A 26,544-nucleotide genomic window follows, 5' to 3' on the forward strand; every position below is an offset into this window, starting at 1 on the left:
CTTAGCCAGGTTCTTCCTAACACTGGATTTTACAAGGAAGTGCGTGCATAGGTCTAAGAGAAGTTTCAGGAGTTCAAAGCTCAGTTTGGTCAAGAAGAGAATCTTTGTAGAGAGAAAAGTCTTCTCTGGCCTCAAGGAGGGCAGGGTCCCAGTGGGTGGAGAATGGGAGGAGGGAGTGCGGCTCCCTCTTCCGGAGGGGGGCAAGGAGACAATTTTTGGAACCATTCTACAGAAATAATTCATGCTCATGGTAGAAAAGCTTGAAAGTAGGGATAGTAAAATTAAAAAATAAAAATCGCCTCTCATTCTATACCAGCTATAACAATTGTACTAATTTTTTTGTTCCTTCTCTCCTGACATTTTTTCTATGCCTATACATAAGTCTTTTCTTTTAAAAATACAGAATCTTAATATACTATTTTGTAACTTGCTTTTTCATTTACCATCCTTTAAATATCTTTCCACGTAAAATTACCTCCAAAACCATAATTTTAAATGGCTGCTTAGAATAGCATATGCACATGGAGAATAACCGACTTCTCCAGTCTTTAAGCTTCATACATGTGATGGAAAGCTGGTGCATGGGAGGAGGAGTACTGAGAGGGGTGGATGATCTTTGAAGTGCTGGCTGGTGTTTAGGCCAGATTGCTAGGAAGAAGGCTTGGGAGAAAAGTGCTAACTTGTTTGAGAAACTTGTTTCTTGAGTCTTTCAGTGTGCATTGCTATTGTTGAACAGCAGAGGAGATTGGAAGATTGGGAGAAACGAGTGCTTCATTGCTTTGCATTATAAAGGAATTTGGGAGGCATTGTCTGCCTGCAGCTCCTGAGCTCTGGATGGTGGTCCGGCTTGTGGAGTGAGCACGGGGCTCAGCCGCCTGGAGGAGGCCCAGGGCAGGCCACCTAAGGCTGCAGACCTTGGTGGGCGGCATTTAGTGGCTCCCCTGAGTCCTGCTCTGCTCTGTCCAAGACGGCCCACCTCAAACCTTCAGGGCCTACTATGCACCCTGGTCTCAGGGCAATGGCATCTAGTACTCAGTGCACCGCAGTCCTGGAAGTGGCTAGTCAACAGGAGTCAGGAAGCTTGGACTGACTGTGGAAGCGAGGCTCTAGGGATCCTCAGGAATCTTTGCCTGAGGCACAGCAAATCCAGCTATTTTGTTTGGATATTGTAGAAAGCCCCAGAACTTGGAAGCACAGAGACACTATGCATTAGATGTGTTTACATCTGCACTCTACTAAACTGTGCTCAGGAAAGCTGAATGAGGCACGTCTTCCCCAAACCTCGCCAGCCCCAATTCATTTTCTTACATCCTCTCAAGTGTGAGAAGTGAAAATGCTCTTTCTTGCTGAAGTACATTTATACGATTACAGGTGAGGTTGAGCATCTTTCTCCTATTTGTTGGGCTTCTGTTTCTTTGTGACTGTCCTGTTTATTTCCTTTGCACATGAGAAACAACTTGCTCCATTTGTCTTTTTCTTGTTGATTTGTAAGAATGCTTTACACACTAAAGATACTAACGCTTTGTGATAAATGGTGTCCCGTTTGTCTTTTACCTACTTTCCCCCGAAGTTTTATTTTGAGAATGTTTCAAAGGCACAGAAATGTTGAAGGGTTAATAGCCACATCTGTGACCCCTTCCCCTCGTCTCACAGGTGGGATTCTGGCTCAGATGGAGACTGGTGATGGGCAGGAAGTTCTTTAGGCATTACCTGGGCAGAGAGTGCTGACCTGGGATGCAATCTGCAATCATGGCAGAGGCCGCAGCCCTTTGCAGGGGGAGCTCCGGAGCTGGCATGGCCCTGCCAGGTCCTCCTGAATTGGGAGGAGGTGGGGGTGGGGCTTTTACACTGCACATTGACAAGTCACTGGATATAGGCTACCTGACCTTGGGTGCTACACCTCCCTGTCTTCGGAGAGGGTAAGCAGGGCTGCAGGCTGCCAGCTTTCTCAGCAGCTGCAGAGTAAGTAGGCACTTAGTCCCTAAGCATCCCCCGCCCCCAACCCCAGAGGGCAGCTGGGCTGTACACCACAGATGCCCTGCACAACTGTGAACATGCTGCCACCTTTGTTTTACCCTCTCTCTCTTTCTGTTTCTATGTTTTTTCCTTGAAACATTTAAGAGTTAGTTGTAGATATCATGACCTTTCATTCTGAATACTTCAGCACGTACCTCCTTCGAATGAGAGCATTCTCCTACTGTATTAGTCCGTTTTCACACTGCTATAAAGACATACCCAAGACTGAGTAATTTATAAAGGAAAGAGGTTTAATTGACTCACAGTTCAGCATGGCTGGGGAGGCCTCAGGAAACTTATAATCATGGCAGAAGGTGAAAGGGAAGCCTTTTTCACAAGGCAGCAGAAAGAAGTGCCAAGAGAAGGGGGAAGAGCCCCTTGCAAAACCACCAGATCTCATGAGAACTCACCCACTATCACGAGAACAGCATGAGAAAAACTGTCTCGTGATTCAGTTCCCTCCTCCACCTGGTCTCTCCCTTGACACGTGGGAATTATGAGGATTATAATTCAAGATGAGATTTGGGTGGGGACACAAAGCCTAACCATATCACCTATATAACCACAACGCAATGATCATGCTCAGGAACGTTGACATTGATACAACAGTCTAATATACCATCTGTGTTCCAATTTCTCCATTGGTTCAAACAATGTCTTTACTAACAAATGCTCCCCATACCTTCCCATCCCTACATCCCACCCCCAGTGCAGACTGTAATTGAAAATCCTGCATTGCATTTAATTATCACGTTCTTTTAGTCGCCTTTATTCTAAAATGGGCTTTTTCATCTTTTGTAACATTGACATCTTTGAAGAGTTTAGGTCAATGGTTCAGAATATGCCTCTGTTTTGATTTGTCTAATTGTTTCTCACGGTTAGGTGCAGATGAATCTTTGGCAGAAGTGCCACACTGAGGAATCACTTCCAAGAGCACATGATGCCAATTTCCCCCTTGATTAGTGACATTAAGTTTTATTATTTGGTTGAGGTCAATTCTGTTTTTAGAATTTTCTTACAGGCATGTTTTAAGATTTTTATGAAGTTCCAGCCATGGACATGATTCTTGCTGGTTCCTGCAATAAACTCAGAAAAGTATCCCTTACCCAGACTGTATAAATATTTACATATTTTCTCCATATATGCTTATAATAGTTTCATTTTCTATAATAAATTCTTTGATTCACTAGCAATTAATTTTGGTTTATGTCACAAGAGTCTATTTCCCCCTCTAAATACTTAATCAAGCATCTAGTGTCATTCGCTGGTAACTTTTATTAAACAATTCATCCTTTTCCCTCACTGGAATTGTCACTATTTTTCTACATATTTTCAAACATTGTTATTTGTTTCTGGATTCTATTCTGTTCCCGTCATCTGTCAATCCTCCTTCCGGTGCTATATGGGAATTTGTTTATTTTGATATCTGATCCAAGGAGGATTTATTGTTTGACGATGTGAAACGTGAGTAAAAGCAGAAAGAAGAAAGAGAGTCCCAAGGAGGTTTGAGGGCTGGGGTGGCAGGGCAGTGACAGGCAGACAGAAACAGGTCCATCTGCGTGGCTTTGGCTTGGGTGTGAACAACTGAGAATCAGCCCTTTGCCCCACCTCTCTATTCTGCCCACCCTGTATTTCAGTGTAATATATCATGGCGTCTTTCCAAGCCATGCATGTGGATCTAACTCAGTCTCACACTGGGGGAATCACAATTCACTGTGAGGGTGTATTATAATTTTGTCCTTACTAGATTCAGTATCATCTATTCCACTTTTTATTATTACCTCAGTTTTAAACCTTGTATATTTATCTTCACGTGTGCAAGTATAGCTATAAATGAAACAAAACTTTTGCAAGGGAAAAGTAAAAGTGCTGAATCAAAGCATTTCCTTCTTTAAAATGTTGATGCTAACTGTTCTTGAAAAATCTTTTTTTTTTTTAAATTTAGATCACCTGTACTTCATGATCCATGTTCTTGAAAAATCTCTATGAACTTATATTCCTGCCAAAGGTATACGTAGATGTGCCCATTTGCCCATCCTTTTGCCAATAACGGGTTTTATATTTTTCAGTTTTGCTAGCTTTAGAGAGGAAAAAAGTGCTATCTCATTATTCTTTCAATTTTGCAGTGATTTGCTAATGACTTTTTGGATGTTGATTCTGTAACCCAGTGTTTTTACTAACTTCCAGATTTGTGTTCCCAGCAATGAGGACAAGCATTTTGATTAGAGTCCTCTAGCTCCTCATTCAAACCAGGAATGAAGACTTGGAGGACAGAACCTAGCTGGGCTCTGTTTTAGTTGCCCTAAATTAACACCTTATTTAGGATGGATCCGCTGTCTAGGAAGTTAGGGTGAGAGGGCACATGGGGGAGTCACAGCCTAGGGCCAGGTCCCCAGTTTTGTGGGTGCCCTGTTCTTTGCGGGGCAGCCTCGGAGACTGCCTCCTGCAGACAAATCTCACAGACACTTTTACTATGTGGACCAGAAGAGCTGAGACAGCCAATCCCCAGACACCAGGATCCGGTCAGCCCTGTGATCCTCCCGGTCAACAGTCGGTTTCAGGAACCGGTGGATCATTTGTTCCCAATATTCTTATCCTCAGGGGTGGCTGCAAGTCTCACATCCTAGACTGTGGACACATCTTCTGGTTCTTCCAACTCTGTTCCTGTCAGCCCCTATCTGCCCAGGCTGCAGATAATTTGGTTCCCCTAATCATTGTGGGTCTAGAACAGAAACCCTGAGCTCAATCTAAGCAAGACTGGAGGGCTGGGCATTCCAAATTATTGCACAAAGAGTCCGCAGCTTTTATTCCAAAAGTAGTTTTTTGTTTGTTTGTTTGTTTGTTTTAAATCTCATGTGTCCACAAAGGTCTCCAAGAAAATCTACTGGAGACACAACTGCAGAACATTCAGAATACTGAAATCCATGGTGAGCAAGTCTGCAGAGGGGAAATGCCTCCAAGACAGTGGCCACACCCAGGAGACTGAATGAACAAGCTAGATGAGCTGGCCTTCCAACTGGTTAAACCAGGACTTACCCAGATGGCACGAAACGCCACCATTTATTTATTTATTTATTATTTATTTATTTATTTATTTTACTGAGCCAGCACTGGGGCAAGGACTTTCCCTACTTGATTTAATCTACTCTTTGGCACACCCCTTATAAGTAGGCAACCCTGTCCCTGTTTAAAGACAAGGAGACAAAAGATGACAGAGATTAATTTAATCAGGGTCACAAAGCTGGAACACAGCAAAAGTGGATTGGAAGCCAGATCTTTATCATGACCCTATACTGTAGTCTTTTTCCTGGGTCAATGGAAGCGTATGGTCCTCGTCACTCGTCTCCCAGAACACCTTACAGCGCCAGGCGAGCTTGTTCACCTGCAGAGGCCCAGAGCACTGGTTCCTGAGTCTTCTCCCAGTTAAGTAGGAAGTTCCTCAACACTGCACTGCTGTTACAATAAGTGACCAGCAGATGGCAGTGTCCACCAGCCCTCCCTGATTCGTCCCAAACCCAAGGGCTCTGAGATGTTCCTTTTGGAAGGCTTCTGGGAAAGAAGCTACCTTTCTCCCTTCTTCTCTGTTGCCTCTCCTCCCCCTCCCGGTAGCCTGGGGCACAGGGGCAGGCCACGCCCAGCGGCCTGGGGCCAGAGCTGTGGCTGACCCCAGTGTGGATGCCAGAGCTGTTGCTCTGAGTAACCTGGGGCCGGGTATCATCAGTTGAGCCTGGGAAATTCCTCTAGCTTCAGGAAGCCCAGCCCTTGGCATCCTACGGGGCTAAGCCAGAGCCCGCTGGAATCTTCCCACCTCGCTGTCCCAGGTCTTTCTGTGGGACACATTTGCAGCAGATTTCTGGACTGAGAGGAGTCCAGCATCACCAGACCCAGAGGGGGTAGATGGCTCTGCAGGCTGTTGTCATCAACTTCTGTCCCTTGCCTTCCCTGGGAGACCTAACCCAGGGCCCTATCTCCTCACCTCCAAACCCTCCTCCAGCTCTGAGTCAAAAGGCCCAGAGGCTATGGTGGGTCCAGAAAGAGGACAGGCTCCCGGCTGGGTCCCAGGCAGTGGACCCACCTCACACTCCCCCCGTCTTTCACTGCAAACCCAGTGGACGTTTGATTGTCAGCCTCACTGCACATCTGTGCAGGAGGGCGAGGAACTTGCAGCCCAAGGTTAGAGGAACAATTTGAATTGAGGTCTCGTGACTCTCAGGATTATCAGTTTTATGTTCCAAATTAGTGCATGGCTGCAGGGACCCAGCATCCCCAACAGAGGAGAGGGCAGGGCAAATGCTGACCCTCATCATGTTGCACTCGCAGGGTGCCCTAAGCAGAGGTGCGGCAAGACCCTCTGGGCTGTAGTGGGGAACAAAGGCCCCTGATCACAGGGGGACCCAGGATAGAAGATGGCTGTGATGCCAAATGACAGGCTACTGATCATGCCCCCTTGTTGGGGACTTGGCTTCTGCATGTGGACAATGTAGAGTAGATCACCTCTAAGGGATCTTTTAGTTGTCATCAGACATGGGGCCAGGTGTCTGGGTGTGGCAGGACACCCTGGGCAAGGCTGAGTAGGCTACAGCTGGGGCTTGCCCAAGTTCCCATACCTGACAGTTGCTTCAAAATGGCCCTAGCTGGGGGGATCCAAGACCAACTCCCTAAGTGGTATCAATCTAGTGTTGTAGGTTCCCAGATGACATGCAAACTCCCCACAGCAAAGGTACCTTTGAGAGATGTGGCTCTCCCAGTAGTAGTAGAGAGGACTTCCTCACAACCGGGTACAGGAAAGCACAACCGTAATCCCAGAACTTTGGGGGACCGAGCCTGGGTTCAAGAGGATCTTTTGAGGCCACCCTTGGCAACACAGCAAGACCCTGTCTCTACAAAATATGTTTTAAAATTAGCTGGAGGTGGTGGCATGTGCTTGTAGTCCCAGCAGCTAGGGAGGCTGAGGTAGGAGGATCACTTGTGCCCAGGAATTTGAGTTACCATGAGCCACGATTCTGCCACTGCACTGCAGCCTGGGCCACAGAGGGAGACCCTGTCTCTTAAAAAAAAAAAAAAAAAAAAGAACAAAAGAGAACTTCCTCCCATTCAGAGCTATCAGAGGCTGCCTTGGATAGGGAGTTCCCCACCTCTGCAGGTATGCAAGTGCAGCCTAGGAAGCAATTTGTTATGATTCAGGCATGCACGGCAAGTTGGCTTAAATAATAACCCAAAAAGTTGTTTTCAGATCCTTGGATTCTATGATTGAATCAGGGACTTGGTGTTCAGAGAAAGCAAACAGTTTCTGCAAGGGGTGGAAGAGAAGCAAAGTGCTCTGCAAGGGAAGGGTCTGGGGTGGGAATGTGGGAACTGCCTCTCCTCACTCCAGTTGTGAAACATCACCCCAAGCAGGCTGCTTTCCCCTCCTTCCTCTGTTGGAGGCAATCTCACCTTCTCTCTCTGAGAAGGACTCAGCTGGAGTCTGGAGGTCTGGGGTTTGGGGGTGATCAGATGGATGAAGAACTAGTTAGGGCTTTCAGGCCCCAGTTTTCTCCCAACCTCCTCTGATCTCTGCTCCTGACATCTGCCTCTGGGCCTCGTCTGCTCCCCAGAGATGGCTGGGGCAACACAGAGGAAGGAGGTTTTCATTCTCGAGCCTCTTAGCGCAGTTAGCATGTGGCGCACAGCTTCAAGAGCTTCGGGGCTGTGCGAGCTAGCTCTCTCCTGCCCAGCCCATCCACCTAAGGATCCCCACATCCCCAAGAGGAAGTCCCAACTGGGCAGGGCACCTGGAGACCTGGGTCATGGGCAGGTACTGCTGCTGGTATGACAGACTATTTTCCACGGTAAGTGTTTTCCGCTTCCAGTTGCGAGCGGTGGCAGGCAAGAGTCCCCTGGGTAACACTTTCATAGTCTTCACCTGGACTGGAGAGGTCCTTTCTTTGCCAAGAATTTTCTAGAAAGCCAGAGAGGAAAGGCAAGCATACTCTGCATCTCCACTGGGGTCTGGGGAGCAGGGCGGCAGAACAAAGCCCCTCACATTCCCATCCCCCAGCCCCAAGCCAAGGGTTGAGGAGGACAGTTGATGACTCCAGGCTCTGCCACTCCCCAGGTGACTCTAAGCAAAGTGTTGAATTCTTAGCTCAGCTTTCCTTTTCTATAGAATGGGAAGAATACCCATCTCATAGGACAGAGTAGTTGTGAGAATGAAATGGCATGAGGTGTGTGGAGCAGCAGGCAAGGTGCCTGACATTCAAGAGATAACGAATGGGCACTATCATTATTTACAGAGAGCGAGGGAGACAGGCACGGCCACGCATCCTCTCTGCCTCCTCCTTCTGGGCTCGGCTCCAATGTGTCCTCTGCTGATCACAGAGCTCCCCAGCCCATCACTTGACTCGGAACCACTGGATAGCACACCGTGCATTTCTGCGCTTCCGTTTGGCTGTCTCCTGTGTCCATCCTAAAGTTCCATGTGCTTGCCCTGTGCACTGCTCAATCCACAGTGCACCGAAGGCTACCTGGCAATGAGTATTTACATCAAAGAAGGAATGGATAGAGGGACGGATAAATAAATGAATGACTGTGCCCTCACCATACAGACCAAGAAGCACAGGTGGGAGAAGTGAAGTCTCGGTTGGAGCACATGCAGCGGGTGGACAGCGGCTCCAGCAGCATCAGCCCACCCCAGTTGTGTCCTCCAAAGCCTTCCAGGTGCGTAGAAGCTGCTTCTCTCTCTGCCATGATCACCCCTGGCACTGGGAACACACTGGTGGTTGGGGGGCAAGACTACGTCACCTCCTTTGTGCCAGCCACACACAGGATGAGATGAGAATCCGCTCATTTTATAGATTAGGATTAGGAAATTTGGTCTCCAAGAGGCTAAGTGGCCTGCTCCCACGAGGACAGCAAGGGTGCAGGGATTCCAATCCATCCCTCATTCCTAAGCCCCAACGTGGCAGGGGTGTCATGTAATCAACAAACGTTTGTCACTGGCTGTGCCAAGAATGTGCTAGGACCCCTCCGCTCTCTGCTCTACACAGCCGGGTAAACTGAAGCCAAGACAAGGCAAGCGACTTGCTGTCACCCAGGCTCCCCGCGTGTTTGCACAAATCTTAGCCGAGTTGATTTGTAAAACACCCAAACACCGCGGGCGCATGGCTGCAGGGGGAAGGGAAGCCAAGTAACACGGTAGGATCCAGCATCCGCGTCAGGGAGAGACCGGGGGGCTGGCGGGGTGGGGGCGGCGGTGTTTGTTACCGCCTCTCCAACCCCAGTCCTAGAAGCAGGGTGGACTATCCCAGCTCGATCATCCCAGATCCCCCAGGTTCCTACTACGAGAAGTCCCTCAGCGCCGGCAGCGCTGACCCTGGTCCAGGGGTCCTCCCTTCCCGGTAATGTCAGGCCTTTCTCCTTGGCATCGATCGGCCCTGGGGTCTGCGAGGACTGAATCTCACTAGGCCTCTCTCTCCCATCCGCAAACATTCTCGAGTGTCATGCGGCTCAATGCCCCAAGCTGAGCAGGCGCCGCGTCTCCGCGGTGGCCGAGAGGGCGATGGCTGAGGAGTTCGTTTGGGACGAAGCAGTGGAGCAGGGCAACCGGGGAGCCTGGGCCGGGCCTCTCTGTGGGTCCAAGCGCAGCGCAGCCAGGCAGGCGTCGGGACCCACGCGGCTTTGGATTTGGCGGGCGACCTCGCTTTGAAGCTGATCACCCGCTCAAGGTGATCACGACGTGCGGACCCGGTCTAGATTTTGAGTTCTGCAGCAAATGCAATTTTAAAGGAAGAGGACCCGCCTGCCCTTCTCCGGCAGTTCGTTTGGCCCAGGCCTTCGATCTGCTGAAAGTTTCCGATCTAGGGGGATGTCCAGGCTGCCGGCGGAGCAGAGCCGATAACCCCCCTCTCCTGCGCGTTCCCCTGAGACTTGGCCTCCGCAACCTGCCCCAGCAGCGGAGCAAAGTGCTCCGCGGCCCCCGCGAGTGCGCCCCGGGGCTTCGCCGCTGCCGGGCGTCCCCTCCATCCACCCCGGGACCCGCGCCATCACCGCGGCGGTGTAAGAAGCTCGGAGGCGCCATCCCGGGGCTCTGCGCCGTCCGCTCTCCGGGCTCCTGGCCGCTCACACACACAGCCGGTAGCTGGTTTCCGTTAGCCGCTGCTCTCACCCCAAAGGCGGGTGGAAGGTCGCCAGTTGGACGCACAGCCAAACTCTCAGCGCACTCCCGCGCGAGATCCCCATCACCCAGGGCTGCCGTCCTCATTCCGAGCTCCTTCTAGAGCTTGGCTTCCGCTGAAGCGCAACTTCCGCGCCCAAACCTTGTTTTTACGACGGGCGGTCCGCGTCCGGCGGTCCGCGTCCAACGGTCTCTTACAGGCCTGCCCTTTCAGCTCCTCGCCCTCCCTTCCTCCCCTACCGGCTCCTTCCCCTGCTCTGGCCGCCCGCTGCAATCCTTTGGGGTCTGTGGCTGAGTGAGGAACTGCCGACCCGCGATCCGGAATGCGCCTTTGCGGCCGCCGGGAGCATCCTGTGGCCTCTCTCCGCTCGACTACCCGGCCGCGGCGCGAAGCGGTCTGGAGGGCGAGCCCTTCCGCGGCCCCAACTCTGCCGCCTGGTTCCCGGCATTGGGAACCAGGGCAGGGAGGGGGCGGGTGTTTCTCTGCGGGGGAGTGGTGAGGAAGCTGGGCGGGTGCGCGCGGTGCCCCAAGCTTGGAACCAAGGAGGGCGCGTTGGTCTTGGGCTGGTGGAGGGTGGGTCGCACTGCCGCGGGGAGGGGAGGCGGGGCATCCGGGCGTGTCGGGAGGCTGGGGCCGGTGGCACTCGCTTGGCGAGGGTGGGGGCGTAGCGCTGCGGTGAGGGGAGGAGGCTCCGGCCCTGGTCTCTACTCTAGGCCGGGGTCGGGGGCGCATAGCGGCCGCCGGAGCTTTCAGCAGGGGGCGCTGCTCTGGGCGTTGGGCGGGGGTGGGGTGGGCCAGGAGGGGGGGCCGCGGCTGGCCGCGCACACTTCCCCCATTATTAAACACTATGTTCAAAAGGCGCTGGGGGACTTCCCGGAGCCACGGAGCCCGCGCCGCCCGCCCGCCCAGCCCACGGATCCCATGGACCTGAACGCCGCCGCCGCGCTGTGCCTCTGGCTGCTGAGCGCCTGCCGCCCCCGCGACGGGCTGGAAGCGGCCGCTGTGCTGCGAGCGGCGGGGGTTGGGCCGGTCCGGAGCCCGGGGGGCGGCGGCGGCGGCGAGCGGACTCTTGCCCAGGCTGCGGGCGCCGCGACTGTCCCGGCCGCCGCGGTTCCCCGGGCCCGCGCCGCGCGCCGCGCCGCGGGCTCCGGCTTCAGGAACGGCTCGGTGGTGCCGCACCACTTCATGATGTCGCTTTACCGGAGCCTGGCCGGGAGGGCTCCGGCCGGGGCAGCCGCTGTCTCCGCCTCGGGCCATGGTCGCGCGGACACGATCACCGGCTTCACAGACCAGGCGACCCAAGGTACTTACGCCTCTTCTGTGCCCGCCCATCCCGTCAGGTCCTGGGCTGAGATCAGCCCCGGAGCCGTGCCGCAGCTCCGTTACATTTGGAGCTGCGGCCCCTTGCGGCCCACCCTCAGGTGATAGAAAGAAACTTCGCCGAGGCCAACACTCTCCAGCCCGCTGCACCTGGACTGTGGCGAGAGTCGCGGCAGCTCCCGGGGCCAGTCCCAGAGGGCTGACTGGTCCCTCTCCCAGGTCTCCCTGGCCTTGCAGGCCGGCTGGTCCCCTCGAGGACGCAGGCGGAGGCCAAGATTCGCGTCTTGGGGAATGGTCTGGAGTGGCCTCGGAGCCCTTAGAGAAGAAAGGAGGGCAAGAGTTGTGTTCCCGGGAGTCACACCGAGAGGGACTGCACAGTGGTGAGGGTGATGGCTGCTTCCTTGCAGCAATTTCTGCAGCTTCCAGTCTCCTGGGGGCCACACAAACTGGGGGAAGCCCAGGGAAAACTAGGGCAGAGGCAGGTATCAGACTAAAGTAAATGGCCCTGGAGAGGCTGGTGGCATCACCAGGTATGAGGAGTACCCTGCTCAGCAGGTTGGTCTGGGTGGTGGTGGTTTGTATGTGTGTGACGTGTGTAGCTATGGGTGCCTGTGTCTGGTGCTGGGCCCCTGGGAAAGCCAGAGGTCAAAGATCATAGTGGTGTGGGGAGGAGAGGCCTGTTGGGGACCCTGCAGGAATGCAGGCCTCTCTTAGACCAAGCACCCCACCTTGTTCTACCCTGGGCCTTCCAAAGATAAGATGTAGGTGAGGCTGTGGTGTGGCTGCTGTATGTCATCTGGATTTTATTAATCTCCATTGAAATCATTAAAGCAGACAGATAGAGAAAATTTACCTAATTTCAGGCGGAAATGCAAGTAATTTCGGCCTTAATTCTATCCAGCCGGAGACCCAGCATGGAGGGCAGGAGGGAAAGAAAGGCGAATAGGGCTGGGAAGTGAGCGGGTGGGGCTGAGGCAGCCCTGCTTGGGAGCCACTGACGGTCAGCATACCTCAGGTCCTAGCCTGGGAAGGCAGGCAGAGGCCTTGCAGTGACCAGGTCATCCATCCCCGCCAGCACATGCCCAGTGCCTAGCATAGACTGCCTTATTTTTGGTACCTGGAAATCTTGGTACCCAATACCCAAATGGCCCTATGGTTCGGTTAGAACTATCAAGCCTTCTCTGACGGCCTGACATGGCCCCTGGGCTGGATGCTGGGATACTTACAGGAAGCCCTAGTTCTGGTGCACAGGGACAGGGACGGGTCTAGACTGAAGGGTGCCCTGTAGGCTCCCAGGCTGCAGGAGAAGGGGGGTGTGCTGGGCTCTAAGTGGGCACAGGCACCAGAGTCTTCTTAAGGTTGAGCTAGTTCTACCATGGTCTCAGACAGGAGATAAATCCTTTCTGGGGCGCTCAGCTTGGCTGGCTGAGCCTGAGAGGCCTCCTCTCCCTCCTCCCTCTTGGGGGAAACAGAGTGGCAGGGCTGGTGAGCAGGGAGAGGCAGAGGATCTGCAGGGAATCTCAGAGAAAGTGCTCCTCGTGCGGCCCCAGTGTGCCTCTCCGGCCTCCCTCTCCACCCTGAGTCTCACCTTGGGACAGGGCTGCTTGAGGTCCCCAGAAGCCATTGATAGGGATAGAACTAGGACCTCAGGTATCAAGGCCTGACGTTCGCGGCTGGTGAGCAAATCCCCAGTGGTGGGGGGAACCTGCATAGTGTCTCCGAGTTTAGGGGCAAAACGAAACCATATGACCCCCTTCAAAGGGAGCTCCTTATCTGCTGCGTGGTGGAATTTTAAACTTTTTTTTTTCTGAGCCCAAAAAGGAAAAAAAAAAAAAAAGAGTGTCCACACTGGAAATAAAACCCCTAAGCCCGAGTTAAGTCACTACAGAGGGAAGAATGAGCCCGCGAAGGGACAGACAGGCGGCTCCTGGAAGCGAGACCTCGTTCGGGACGCTGCCCTCACTGCAGCAAGGTCATTCCGGGATGCCCCGCACCCCTTCGGGAGGTTCCTTGTGTTCCTTTACTGCCTTTCCCCCTCCCTCAGAGGCCGCGGGAGCACCGGGAGGAGGTGCGTTTGGGGTTGCAATCGCGAGCAGCAGCGCCCATTGTTGCAAGACCTGAGACCTTGGGCGAGCCTGGCCCCTACCTGGGCCTCAGTTCCCCTTCAGCAGAGCGAGGTTGGACTAGAGGGTCTCTGCGGCCGTGCAGACGAATTCTCCTGGACGAATCGCCGAGCCCCAGCCTGCATGGGAGACGGTGGCCAGCGAGGATGTCCAGGCTGGGTTGGGGGAACAGAGGTAGCAGAATAGTTTTCAGGAGACAGGAATTTTCCGTTTTCGCACAGCCAGGACTCTCGGCTCTCCTGGGGGATCAGCAGAGCAATAACGGTAAGTCTCCTTAAGGCCCAGGACCTCAGGAGGGGGTGCACGACTTCTTTTCACCCCAGCCCCGAACTCTGATCTCGGATTCTGGCCCGCGGCTCTGGGTCAGGCCGCGGAACTGTAGCAGCCTTCAGTCCTTGTCTTGCTTGGGTGTAGGGGTGCGCTCCTGGTCCCGCGGCTCAGGGATATGCAGTGACCATGGGTTGTTGGCGTGTTGGGACTTTTGGCTTGCTAAACCAAAGCTCGGTTCTGATAGCCCGGGCGAAGGCATCCGCTGCTCTGGGCCAGGCTGGCAGCGTTCAGGCTGGGGCAGAGACGCGGAGTCGGGCGCTGGCTCCAACAGGCCTCGCTCCCACATCGAGGACAGCTGGGCCATTTGCTGTTAGGAGGCCCGGCGCTGACAATGTGCAGGATTCGCTCTTACTCAGCTCTTTCTTTCTGTCCCTGCCGGTCCCCCGCAGACGAATCGGCAGCCGAAACAGGCCAGAGCTTCCTGTTCGACGTGTCCAGCCTTAACGACGCAGACGAGGTGGTGGGTGCCGAGCTGCGCGTGCTGCGCCGGGGATCTCCAGAGCCGGGCCCAGGCAGCTGGACATCTCCGCCGTTGCTGCTGCTGTCCACGTGCCCAGGCGCCGCCCGAGCTCCACGCCTGCTGTACTCGCGGGCAGCTGAGCCCGTAGTCGGTCAGCGCTGGGAGGCGTTCGACGTGGCGGACGCCATGAGGCGCCACCGTCGTGAACCGCGCCCCCCCCGCGCGTTCTGCCTCTTGCTGCGCGCAGTGGCAGGCCCGGTGCGGAGCCCGTTGGCACTGCGGCGGCTGGGCTTCGGCTGGCCGGGCGGAGGGGGCTCTGCGGCAGAGGAGCGCGCGCTGCTAGTCGTTTCCTCCCGCACGCAGAGGAAAGAGAGCTTATTCCGAGAGATCCGCGCCCAGGCCCGCGCACTCGGGGCCGCTCTGGCCTCAGAGCAGCCGCCCGACCCAGGAACCGGCACCGGGTCGCCAAGGGCAGTCATTGGCGGCCGCAGACGGAGGAGGACGGCCTTGGCCGGGACGCGGACAGCGCAGGGCAGCGGCGGGGGCGCGGGCCGGGGCCACGGGCGCAGGGGCCGGAGCCGCTGCAGCCGCAAGCCGCTGCACGTGGACTTCAAGGAGCTCGGCTGGGACGACTGGATCATCGCGCCGCTGGACTATGAGGCGTACCACTGCGAGGGCCTTTGTGACTTCCCTCTGCGTTCGCACCTCGAGCCCACCAACCACGCCATCATTCAGACTCTGCTCAACTCCATGGCGCCAGACGCGGCCCCGGCCTCCTGCTGTGTGCCCGCACGCCTCAGCCCCATCAGCATCCTCTACATCGACGCCGCCAACAACGTTGTCTACAAGCAATATGAGGACATGGTGGTGGAGGCCTGCGGCTGCAGGTAGCGCGCGGGCCGGGGAGGGGGCAGCCACGCGGCCGAGGATCCCCAGCTGATGAGCAGCAGCGGGCCAGCCTGTCACCGAGCGTGGGTTCATGTCCGATGTGACCCAGCGCCCTCTCGAAGGAGGGAGAGCACACGTTCACACTCACACACACTCGTGCAGTCACGCACATATTTACCGGGGGCAGTATGTGAAAGCCTTGGGAAGAGATGACCTGCCGGTCCCGAGTGTCAAAGCCTTGTGTATTTTGCAAACAGATAACCATGGCGCCCACTGCCCCCATTTGGGGAGAGGAAGGTGTTTGTGCTGATGTTGCAGTAACAGGCAGGAAAATCAGGTAGCAACGGGTTAGGAAATTGGGAGCTCCAGAATGGGAGAACCAAAGGGGTACTCGAACATGTTTTATCTCACTCCTTTTTGTTTCTGGCCCAGTGTGGGGCGTCGCTTCCCTGGGGGGCTGAGCGCCGCGTGGTGCACTCCGTGACCCACTGCAAGGCTGTAATGCCCTTTCCGAGGGTTTGTGTTGCATGGGGCCGTTTACTCCGGAACTGCTGCAAAAAGCATCTTTCTTTTTTAACTTTTAAAATTTAACGTGCCCCTCCTTCATTTCTGAAAGGGAAGTTTTGTCTGAAAGTAGGTGTTGTGGAGCTTCCCAGATTTCTGCAAAGGTCGGTACCGCCCCCTCCCCCCCCGGCCCGCCCCCCCTTTTTAAAATCAATTCCAATTGGAAATGTTCTGGAAGGTGGAAAGGATATTTTTCTTTTAAACGGCTGAGTCTGATCTAACAGGATATTGGGGTGGGATAGGATCTGCCAGGATCGGAAGCTCCCCAGTTGGTCAGGGGGAGGTGATAGCCATGCCTTGAGTGGCTCAGGAGGAAGTTAGTGCAATGGCCGGGCATGGGGAAGGTGGGGTTGGGGGAGGGGAGCTACTGCTTTTCCTAGAGACCTGCCAGGAGGTTTTCCTAAGAAGCCAGGGAAGAGGCTCTCAGGGCTTGAAAGGCAAGGAGGTGTCCTGGGGCCCACTCCAGCGGAGGACTGCGGCTTGTCAGCCAGGTAGGCGGGCTTGTGCTAGTTACCAAGTAAGTCGGCCTCCGCTTTTTACCTGCTTTCGCTGTGTTGTTGCTGTAGTTTTTGGCAGTGTGATAATAACGGGAAGTGAAGCCACTTAAAAGTGCTTTTGTCAGACTTCAACTCACAACCCAGATCTTTAGAGCAGGGGGAAGGTCTGCCCCTTCCCCTCATCGGCTCCCTGGCTTGGCTGCTGTGCCCTTGGAAGGGCAGGGCCTTGGTGTGGGGGAGCAGAGGTGGAATATCCCCCAGTTCCCATATTTTGCCCCAAAGGGTCTTATTGATGGGAGGATTTTCTAGGCATGTAAAAGTGAGTTCGAACATTCAGCCTTCACTGTTTGATTTGATTTGTTTATGCCTGGGAATCCTTTGCGGCTTTTTGTCAATAGGTTGGGAGAGGGAAACTAGTTGGACTCCAGCTGTCTGGGGTGAGGGCTTCTTAGAAAAGCCCCGCAGCCCTCCCGGTGCATCTGTGTGATGTTGTGCAGGACTTTCCCCTTCAGAGTCCTGGGGAGCATTAATTCCACCGTGTGTTGGATGCAGGACAATTCATACACATTTTGATTCTCAGTGATTACACTCTTGAGAGAGAGAAGACAGACTTACGATTTAGATACAGCTAATTTACTTAGGAGCCGTACCTGAATCGGTTTTCATCCTGTAAAATTCTCCCAGAAGAAAAAAAGTACACGTGTAAATTACTCTTAAAATTAAGATTCCCCCCCTCCTATTATGTGAATTTATATTCTGTGGCTGTATGAGTAGCTAGAAATAACAAGAACATGAACAGTCTCTTCAGGTTAAAATTTTTAAAAATATCCCAAAGTGGCTGCTCTGGTACAATTCCATCTTATTTTAGTGACTGGGCAAAGATGGTCCCTAAATCTGTGGATTTTGCCAGAGATGCCTCACTCTCATTTTTTAAATGAAGCTTATCATAATGAAGAATTATATAAAAAAAAGCACTAAAGTGTTAAAAGTTGTAGTATTAGAAGGTTTAGAAAGGAAGTTAATGATAAAGTACAGTTAAATGTTATTTTGAAGAAAGTCTAGGGTATTTAATATCTTTGGATAAAAGCAAACATTTTGATACTTTTTTAGTGACTAGTAAGAACAATTTTTTGGGCAGAAATGTCTTGATTTAGCCTGGCCTTTTTATGGTAGGGAAAAAAACTGTCAATTTCCCCTCTTTCCTTCTGATGACCTCCTTCTAACGAGATGTATTGTGAGTGGTGTGGGAAGTAGGTACCTTCCTGCATCTTGAGTTCAGGTGGCACCTGGGGGAAGGGGTGTTGTCCTTGGACAGTGACTGTTCCTTCCATGGCCCCATACCCTCAGCGTGCTCTTTGTTTACTGGATGAAAGGAATGCTTCCCAGATTTCCTCTGGAGCAGGTGAAGCCCCCAGGGGCCACTCTGCCCAGCCCTCTGGCATCTCAGTCCATTCACTAGGTGAATGCAGAGGATCCATTTCACTTTGTAGAAATGACAACAAAGGGCCAATACATGTGGGGCAGATGGCTTTTTGCTGCTAAGATGTGGTTTAACTAGCATTGCTGAGACGTGGAGAAAAAGTGTTCCGCCAGCACAGTTGGTAGTAGCACCCTGAGCTCTCTGTCTTCCAGGTAGCAGGGGACAGGCCTGGGTGACTGGCATGAACCCAGCTTCTCTGTTGCAACCCCCAGCTGGAATCTCCAGTCACCATGGATGGGAGAACTGACAGGCAGGGAGAAAGCATGTCAAGACTGTGAGTAAAGGCTGTCCCCTCAACCCCAACCTGAGATCACCAAAGTCTCCCTCCTAAACAGAATTTTCCGTTTTGTTGGGAGAATTGTGCACTACTAATTGACATCATTTGAACCACGATTTCCTGCTAGTGAGTAGGATTTGGCATCCCTACTTAGGGAGCTCGGGGTAGGCCAGCTGGGGCCCAAGGGGGGCTGGTGCTGGGTCTGTCAAACACAAAGATGGCCTGATCACTGCTGCTTGAAGCCAGGGCTTTCGTCTTAAGGAGGATCACCCACACTGGCAGACGGGCATTTCCACTGATGCCCAAACACACTTGCCTTGTTGAATTCTGACTTTCCAAACAGCTGCACTGGGTCTTCCAGAGAAGGTGGCAGGCTTTGCCATCTTAGCTTGGGGAAGCCAGGCTTGAGCTATGCTCAGTCATTGTATCCATGCTCCCCTTCACCATACTCTCCTGGCAATGATATGAGGTATGGATTGTGTGATAGGAGAATCCAGACTCCACGAAGCCTAGGGCACTCACTTATCCCTGGCAGCTGTCATGGTGTCGGCAGGAGTGGGCGCCTCACCTTGGGTACTGAAGAGAGTACCGGTAATCCCGTGGATGGAACAGGAGGGAGTGTAATTCAATCCCTACACATTGTATTTGCTGTTGGCAATTTCATTTAAACTCACAGCAGAAAACAACTAGGATTTGTAGACTGATTTTCTTCTTAGAGCAGGGAGAAAAATTATGTTCTTTCCAAGAGCAGCTTGTGCACAGATAAGGTCAGACTTTTCCTGTGCTTGAATCTGGTCTCCAGGAAATCCAGTGGCAGGAAGGGAGAATCACTGGGCCTCGCTGATTCTCATGAGAACCTGTCATCTCAGGGAGACAGGCCTGCCCCTGGCCGTCAGTGGGCCATAGGCCAAGAGGCCTGAGTCAGATCGTGCAGTGAGCCGGAGGGAGCGAGGCTCTGAAAGCGGCAGTCTAGCAGAAGGAGTTTGGGCCTGCGCTTACCCCTCAGAAAATGTCTGGATTGGGAAGGGAAGAGAGGAAGCTGCCGAGCGAATCCAGCAGCCAAACTTTGGGCGAGTGGAAACTAGATCCCTCTGGTGGATGGTATATTTGAGCTGCACCAGTCAGAGCCCACTGTGGGCTTCCGAGTGCCCAGAGGCAGCTGCTCCCACAGCATGGACTGCGCCCGCCAGGGGAGGCCATTCAGGGGCCAGGGCACCACAAGGCGTCTCCTGAGAGACATCTGAGGCAAGTTATGGGCAGTCACCTCCCTGCTGGAGCTTCATCTTCTGCCCTGTAAAATGACGCCCTTTCCAGTTCCAAGGTTCTAGGATTTTACCTTGCCCCAAAACCCACTCAGACAGCTTGAAGGCAGAGCAAATGTGATGGCTCCTGGAGAAAGTCCTCTCCCAATCCCAGTCCCAGAGCCTCATCTTACCGGTTTCACAGCTCTTGCCTGTGCGTGTGCATGGGTATGCGTGTGTCCCTTTTACTCCTATCCTTAATAGGTGCCTCATGGATGTGCTTTGAATTCCCCTGGGCTGAGGTAGGTGCGGGGAAGGCCCGCACCTTTAGGGTGGGGTTTGGCTACCCAGAGCCAGGAGCTGGCTGAGGGCACTGACCATCTAGCTGCAGTTCCTCCTGTGCTCAGTGGGGTGGGCAGAGCCACACTCAAGCTGAGACTGTCTGAGAGACCTAGTGCTGGGAAGGGCTCTACCTGCTGCTGGGGCCTCTGCAGGCAGAAGAGTAAAGGCAAGGCTGTGCCTGGTTGGTCACCCAAACAGGGGCCTGGGACTATCCCAGAAGCCCTGGACGAGGCAGGCAGGACTGTCCCAGAATGGACTCCTTGGGTCCCCACCCCCTCCTCACCACCATGCCCATGTCTGGCTCTGAGGTCCCCTTGCAGCTTCCCAGGGGAGTGACCCTGGGGTAGCATCAGAAGAGCTCGTCTCTCTCTTCCTTTTTATGGTCTGGAGAAGTTAACATAAAGAAGCACCAGAAGGGAAGACCCAAAAAGCTGTTTATTTCTAAGTTTTCAGACAGCTAGGCATCTTGTACCTGGAACCTCCTGACCATGTAGGCTGCAACAGAGCTGTCTTCCTCCCTCTGCTGTTCTGGACTTTAATCTGTGTGCACACCTTAGTGCATCACAAATAGTAACTGAGTGAGGCTGTGGTGAAAGAAGCCTGTTTTTTCAGGAGGGCCACCGTCCTAGCCTGAGGAGACACCTGGTGGACACAGACTGCAGGGAGAGGGCTGAAAGTTGGCCTAGTGAATCAGAGGGGTGACTGAGGGCCTAGAAGTTGCCACATGAGCTCTGATCATCATTCAGGAGTGCTGTCTGCCCATGACCTGCAGGTACCCACCTTAAGCAGAGCTTGGCTTGTGGCCTGCAACTTGGCGACAGGACTTTGGCTGGGCAAAGTTTGGGCTGGTGCTTCATGGCGGCAGGAGCAATTACAGCAGAGCAACCCAGGATGGGTGGTCATTGAAAAGTGGGTGTGAAGTCACTGAAAAATCACACTGAGTTTTAAGTTATGCTCACAGTTTCTGAAAAAGCAAAATATGCCCTTAGAGCAGCAGAGCAGCATGCGGTGGTCCACTTCCTACTGCCTCTGCAGAGCTTGCAGGCCTCTTCTAGCATCTGTGCATGGTGTGCATGTGTCTGTGACAACAGAAAGGGCTGGTTTCTCTCACACGTTTCCCTGACAATGGCAAGGGGGCTGCAGCGGTCACAGAAACTTCCGGAGAGAGGTGTTTCTGTACAGTCAGGTGAATTTGTCGGCAGGACAGCTTGGTGTGACGATATAAGAAGTACAGTTTCACTCTTTTTTTGTGAGATGAACTTCCTTCTGCTAGTTTAGAAATGCTTCACTACAGAGAGGGCCACCTGATAGAAGCTGTATTACAGAAACTTTTAATCCCTTTTCTACGTCAGTAAGGAGATGCTGAAATAAACTGTCTAGAAAAACAAGGAGAAGCTTCTGACTGTCACACCCAGGCCACTTTTGGCAGAGTGGTACAGAGCGGTCAGGGCGTGGCCAGCTGCTTTGCATCTGCATTCCTGTTTCATTACCTTTTGTGCTGTGGGCCAACAGGAGTGCTACGTAGTGGGGGCTGGAGATTTGGCCCGGCAGGACGTGGGCAAGTGGCTGTCTTCTCTGCAGAATACCTGCACTGCTCCATCTGACCAGCAGTGGCAACAGCCACACCCAGTTCTGCATCTAGCTCCTGCCCAGACCTTTGGCTGCCAGAATCTAGAACTATGGCTGACCAAAGCGAGACTTCCCAGTAAGGTTCGTTCACAGGCATCCTGCTGAATTAGAAGGAAACAGGAACAAATCCGAAGCACACGGGGCAAAACTTCCCTCGAGGACATTTCCTGAGCTGCAACATGGGAAGGGACAGCACCGAAGCTGGTGAGCTGGTGCAACTGCACACACCTTTTCTCTGTTTTTTAGTACTCACAGGTCATCCTGGGGAGACCTCTCATGGGCTATGGGCAGCCCATGCCTGGATTTTTTGGTGAAGGAGTCTGAAAAGCAGTGACCAGGTGTGTTGAGGGCCTCCCCTTGCCTGCACCTTTTTATCTCTGAGTGACTGAGGGCTGCCAAGGCCAGACAATGCACGTGTCCTGGATCCTCCCCTGGCCTGGGGCAGCAGCAGCAGCAGCAGCAGCAGCTGGGCTTAGGGTAAGTAGGCTGGCTTGAGGAAGGGGCTGCCCACAAGCAGGGCTCATTTCCTGGGTCAGGGCCTGTCAGACTCAAAGTCAGCCCTTCAGCATTCTGTTTAGAAAATGATGATGCAGTTCAGTGAGAAAGAAAGCTCAGGATAAGATGTGTTTTCTGGCGGGGAAATACTCAAGTGTTCTAAGCCAGGAACAGAGATTCTCAAGAGAGGAATTCTCTGGCATTCTCTGCCTTGGATAAATCATGGATTAAACATGAGCATCCTTAGAATAATTTTATTTTTGTATTTCACTTTACACTGTAATGCAAACAGCTTTTATATTTTCTTGGACAAAGAATTATAATTGAGTCACTTTAGGTCTTTTAGCTGGAAGCATTTCACCCTAAATGAAAAGTTAATGCATTTTTTTTTTTTTACAAGGATTAACATGCTAACTACAACTTGCCCTTTCAGCAGATGACAATAGGGGATTCTGAAAAGTTTGGACTAAGCCTTTTTCTTTTTGTATACAAATAAAGCAGCAGATCCTTTCTCTGTGAAGGTTGTTGCAGAGCTCCCGTACCAGCTTACAAAACGATGCTGTTTAAGCAGGCCTTGGGTGGGCAGCAGAATTCTGCACATGACGAGTGGCCTGCAGCTTAAAAAGCAAATTTCATCTGATTCCAGTACTGTGATTTTAAGGAAACGGTAAAACTCAAAGTGCCGGTAATGCCATCAAGGCTCAATAACATGCCATTTCCTCAGCAGCTAAAGAGAAAAATAATTATTTTGGTGAGGGGATAGAAATCCTTTCGCTTTGCAGTGACACCCACTTTTTCTTAGCTTGGCTTGGGAGTAAGCAGATTGGGGTGTGGGGGGGACATTAAAAACTCATTTAAGGCAAACTGAAATCTCCTTCGTCAGCAGTCTTCCTACTGGTGTAGCCAGAGCAGAACTCCGAGGCTTGCAGGCTGGGCTGTGTCCTTGCTGCCTGGCCTGGGTGTTTATTTGGGCAATGCAAGCTGACATTGTGAAGTGTTGCCGATGCCCAGGCCAGCTAGCAGGGAGCCCTCCCAGGGCTGGTAGAAACCTATGTGTATATGTATTCTCAAATTTAAATAGATTGTACATAGTGAAATGTAAATGACATGTAAAACAGCAATCTCTATTTTTCTTAACTATTATATAGCAGTATATATTTGTTAAACATGCTTGTATACTCTTCATTAACCATTTTAATATTTTGTACAGATAAGTTGATTAAATATTTTATTCATAAAACCGCTCATGACTGGTCTCTAAAGGAAAACATTTTCAGCTTTTGTTACTCAGCCTTTCTGTGTTACTGTAGTCCTCATTAATAGAATAGAATAGCGACCAGCTATTGAGGCATTAGGACGGACTGCATTTTAACAGTGGGAGTGACATAGCAGGCCTGGCTCCACTTGCCTTTGTGCCGATCATTCCCCTGTATTGTCAGATCAGGTGTGAGGCTGGGGGCCTCTGGCATGGGGGTCTTGGTGACTGGTATGAAACTGTATAGGATGCTGCCGCACACAGCCTCACACGGCATGAAGTCACTGCAGAGCAAGGTAAAAAACATCAAGCTTGGGTTCAGGAAAGGAGGCCAAAATGCAGTGGAAAACATTTTCTCTTTGGGAAATGAGCAGGATAATGTGTACAGTGAGCACGGTCATTCCAAATGCAGTTCGGGTGGACAGGTTTTCTGTGTTTATACATCTCAGGCTGCTGCAGGACCTGTCTCACTCCAGAAAGCGTGAGCCCTCCCCACCTGGAGGCTGCACAGTTAAGTCTCTGAAATCCCAAGGCATAAAGTCCCATGGAAGCCGCTTCCTCTGCAAGGCCAATTACATATGTCACAGAATCCAATAAGGTCCTACAGCAAATTCGACAGGCCTTTTTTTTGCCCAGTACTCTTTGAGACAAGCACAAAAGCCTGTGCTCGGTGACACCATGAAGGATGCAGCAGGACAGGATCAACCACACAACGTTCTGTTGCTATCCCAGCTCTCACACCTGACTTTTGCCTACAGATGGAGAAATCTATTTCATGTGTTCCTTAAATATTTCTGAGAGAGGACTAATGACAGAGCAGGAATTGTAGGAAGTCGACAGGGACTTGGCATTATTAGTGACTGTTACCAGGATTACCTCTTTTGGGATATGGAGCCTGCTGGAGTGACTCACCTTTTCGTCAGTGATGGCAGCCCATGTTCATAGTGCATTCAGTATCCCAGTTTGTTAATGCAGGTCCCTGTGATCATGTGACTTTCTCTCTCTGGTGAAAGATCAAGAAAGCCTGCTTTCTTTTCACTACTCAATTTCATATTACTAAATAAAGGAGTCTCTTCTTTGGAAGAAAAATCGTGTTCCCCTTTCAACTAGCTCATTTGGCAGGTACAATCAACGTGTAAGTTCTACAACCCTGCCATCGAAAACTGGAATGTCTTGTCATGCTTTGTTTATAAGCATCTTTGGTCCATTTTTCATTTTCTTATTTTTCAGTCTCCATTTGACCTACCACAGCACTCTATGGTTAGAGTACACATTCAGCAGTGTAGTTACAGGGAGAAAGGAAAGTCAGGGGTGGCATTTAAAATCCAATTTCCCAGACACTGATAAGAGCAAATCTAAAAGGCCCGTCCATGACTAATGGTAAAAGTGACTAAGATTGACTTCTCCACTCCTTCCCTGGTCCTGTCAGGTCCTGGATCTGCCTCTGATGCCTGCTCATTTCCAAGCAGGCCAAGGCAAAGATGCCTCCAACTGCTGTTCCATTGAGGGTGGTGCCCAACGTGGTCATGGATGCATGTGCTCTTGTGCCCTAGGAACCCTGTGACTCATATGCTCAGAAAGGACAATGATCTGGGGAGAAACTTGTCTACTGTGATGTGCCACCAGCATGCAGCCCTGTAGGCTGTGGGTGTCTGCCGAGTCCTAATCACATGCAGGTGCGCAGCCCTTCGCAGTGGCCGTAGGAGGAAGCCCAGATGTTCTGCAGAGCCTGAGCTGGGTGGATTTGCAGAGGCAGGATTCTAGTCCCTCTGCGAGGGGGGGAGACCCTGCAGGTGCACCGCACTGCCTGGCTGTAATGGACGCCCAGTCACAGGGTCACATTCTCATCCCAGGGAAGAGGAATTTTCCCATAGACTTACCCAGCAAGGAAATCTGTCCCAATGTGGGGAGGTCAACACAGGCCCCTTTGCCAGAATGTTTGAGGAATGCAACACAAAATGAAAATGCTCGATTATCCCAGAGCACAGTTGTGTGTATTGTTGCTGTAATTCCCACTTGGGGTGCTGTGCGGGGTTAGTGCTCAGCAAATAATAAACTACATATTTGGTAGTTGCTAATACCCAAACTCCAGAGGTTTTCTAATTGTAGAAGAATGAAAGTAACAGTTGCAGCCATATCAGACAAGATGAATGGGACACAAGGGATAGTGGCCTTGCTTCCTTGCAGTCCCCCAGTGCCAGACAAAAACAGTCTGCAAGGATTCAGACATCCTTGAATCTATCTGACCCAGTTGTGCACAGCTCTGCTGGGGAAACACTGAAAGGATAAAAGAGTAAGTGTCCATGTCTGCACTCCCACTGATGTGTCAGTTTTAAGATGAAGAGGCCCTGAGATGTGATTTGCTGGTAGTCTGACCCAATGTGAGAACTGCACTTTTTCATAGCTTGCCTATTAGGTATGGTAGAAACTTTTTATTAATTTAGTTAACAAAATTTATAGACTGCCCTGTGTAGCAGGCCATATTTGATATGCCCTGACAGTACAGAGATGACTAAGACAGAAGGCCATCTTCTAGGACTCTCCTGAGAGAAGGGGTGTTGGTGGAGGCAGGGTGGAGCAGACTGCAGAGACACAATCCCACAGCAATGATAAGTCATTCAGTAGACACAGGCCAGGCCAGGGGTCATGAAGACTGGCAGGGCATGGAAGGGTGGGAAGGACTGCTCTGGGAGGCAGAAGCATTTGGTATTTTGGGCCACATCTCATGGGGTGGGGTAGAAGATGGGCATTATTAAAGCTGGAGCAGGATTCCTGTACAGAGGAGTCCACAGGAAGCTCCCGTGCCTGGCATAAGACCAGGTGGCTATGGAAGAGTTGCAGAGGTGCCAGCCATGTGGCTGCAACCACAGCACTGACTCCCAGCATGTGGGCTTGCTTTCTCTCAATCCACTGCCTGATGCGTTTTTTGCCCTCTGAAAACTGGTCTCTGTTATAGCTTTCATTCTTTTAAAACTACTCATTTGTTACCAACTATCTACTCTTCACTTCTTCTGTCAGTCAGGTCCTCGTTTGCCCTTTGTATGACTCTCTTTCCCAGCTCTCCACTTTTGCTAGGCTTGCCCACTGTGGCCTCCAGGAGGCAGCATGATGCAGTGGAAAAAGAGGATAAAGTGGTGGCTCTGGAGTAGAGGCCTGAATTGGAATCTGGCTTAGTTCATTTTCTGTTGCTATAATGGAATATCAGAGACTGGGTAATTTATAAAGAAGAGATTTATTTCTTACAGCTCTGGAGGCTGGAAAGTCCAAGATTGAGGGGCTGGCATCTGGTGAGGACCTTTGGGCTGCATCCTCCCTGGCAGAAGGTGGAAGGGCAAGAGAGCATGAGAGAACGAGATCAAACTTGCAGCCTAATATCGTGCATTTTTATCACTGGCATTAATCCATTCAGGAGGGAAGGGCCCTCATGACTCAGACACTTCCTATTAGGACCCACCTCCCAATAGTTGCATG

General features: G+C 52.0%; 1 protein-coding gene across 1 annotated transcript; it reads left to right on the forward strand.

Annotated features, from left to right (window-relative positions):
* Positions 1-11,093: 11,093 nt before the first annotated feature.
* Positions 11,094-15,296, forward strand: GDF7 (growth differentiation factor 7). Its single transcript, XM_032172342.2, has 2 exons — positions 11,094-11,475; positions 14,335-15,296. Exons 1-2 carry the CDS (start codon positions 11,094-11,096, stop codon positions 15,294-15,296), a joined length of 1,344 nt encoding a protein of 447 aa, XP_032028233.1.
* The last annotated feature ends 11,248 nt before the right edge of the window (positions 15,297-26,544 follow it).

Source organism: Hylobates moloch, unplaced genomic scaffold, assembly GCF_009828535.3.
Source record: "Hylobates moloch isolate HMO894 unplaced genomic scaffold, HMol_V3 SCAFFOLD_13, whole genome shotgun sequence".
Lineage (NCBI taxonomy): Eukaryota > Metazoa > Chordata > Mammalia > Primates > Hylobatidae > Hylobates > Hylobates moloch.